The sequence below is a fragment of the Lepidothrix coronata genome, unplaced genomic scaffold, assembly GCF_001604755.1.
Source record: "Lepidothrix coronata isolate B3197 unplaced genomic scaffold, Lepidothrix_coronata-1.0 Scaffold463, whole genome shotgun sequence".
In the NCBI taxonomy this organism is placed as follows: Eukaryota; Metazoa; Chordata; class Aves; order Passeriformes; family Pipridae; genus Lepidothrix; species Lepidothrix coronata.
The window spans coordinates 26,266-27,545 of NW_016690643.1; the positions used below are offsets into that span (position 1 = coordinate 26,266).

At 63.8% G+C, this 1,280-nt stretch overlaps 1 protein-coding gene across 1 annotated transcript in view; it reads right to left on the reverse strand.

Annotated features, from left to right (window-relative positions):
• The window catches only part of LOC108510071 (basement membrane-specific heparan sulfate proteoglycan core protein-like), a 26,153-nt gene that overhangs the window by 7,830 nt on the left and 17,043 nt on the right, over nt 1-1,280 (reverse strand). The window contains exons 6-7 of the mRNA XM_017839721.1: nt 573-733; nt 93-218 (exon numbers count right to left, since the gene is read on the reverse strand). Coding sequence (XP_017695210.1) covers nt 93-218; nt 573-733 — 287 coding nt within the window. The remainder of the gene's footprint in view (nt 1-92; nt 219-572; nt 734-1,280) is intronic.

Below are 1,280 nucleotides of genomic sequence, written 5' to 3' on the forward strand. Positions count from 1 at the left end.
GGGGGGCTGTAGGGCACCCTGGGGGCACAGGGAGCTCTGGGGGCACTGGGGGGGCTGTAGGGCACCCTGGGGCAGGGGTGCCGGGGTCTCACCGCATCCCTCCTCGTCGGAGCTGTCGCGGCAGTCGGGCCGGCGGTCGCAGCGATACTCCCTGTCCACGCACTCCCCGCTGCCACAGCGGAACTCCAGCGAGGTGCAGGCCCGGGGCTGGGGGGTCACTGTGGGCAGGGGGGGGTCACACCCTCAGGGGACACCCCAAAACACCCACCCAGCACCCCGAAGTGGGCGGGGAGTCCAGACACGGTATGTGGGACCCCGGGGTGGGATGTGGGGTGGGGAGCTCTGAGCCCTCCGGCCCCAGATCCCCCCAAAACCCCTCTGGGGGACCCTAAAAGGCCCTGAGCCTCCCCATACCAAACGGGGGATGGGTGTTCAGACACCCCAGTACGTGAGACCCCAGGGTGTGGGTGGGATGGGGAGCTCTGAGCCCCTCTGCCCCATAGACACCCCCAGATGCCTCTGAGGCACCCCAACTCCCCCCGGGTGCCCCCCAGCCCCTTTCCCAGTCTCACCAGTGCCCAGGCGGCGGAACTGGAAGCCGTGGGGGGAGGTGACGTAGGAGGCGATGGATCCCCCGGCCAGGAGGTCCCGCAGGACCCCCCCCAGCTGGGCCTCGTCCCCGTTCCCCTCCGAGCCCACGTCCAGCTCCACGAACACATCCCCATCCAGCTGCCTGGGGGGAGAGGGGGGTCAGCACCCCAAACCAGCCACACTGCACCCCAAACCAGCCTTGAACCCCCAAAGGGTCCTCACTGCACCCCAAAACATCCCCATCACCTCCAATCCACCCCATCCCCTCCAAGCCTCCCTGCCATCCCCAAAAACTCCCTGCACTCACAAAAGCTCCTCATTGCAACCCAAAACCTCCTCAGTGTGCCCCAAAACTTCCCCATCACCTCCAATCCACTCCCTCACCTCCAAATGGTTCCATCACCCCAAAAGCTCCCTGCACTCCCAAAACCTCCTCATTGCACCCCAAAAGCTCCTCATTGCTCCCCAAAACCTCCTCATTGTGTCCCAAAACATCCCCCTCACCTCCAAACCTTTCCATCACCCCCCAAACCTCCCTGCACTCGCAAAAGCTTCTCATTGTGCCCCAAAATATTCCCATCACCTCTAATCCATCCCATCACTTCCAAACCTGCCCACCTCCTGAAAACCTCCCTGTACTCCCAAAAGTTCCTCATTGCACCCCAAACCCTCCTCATCGCACCCCAAAA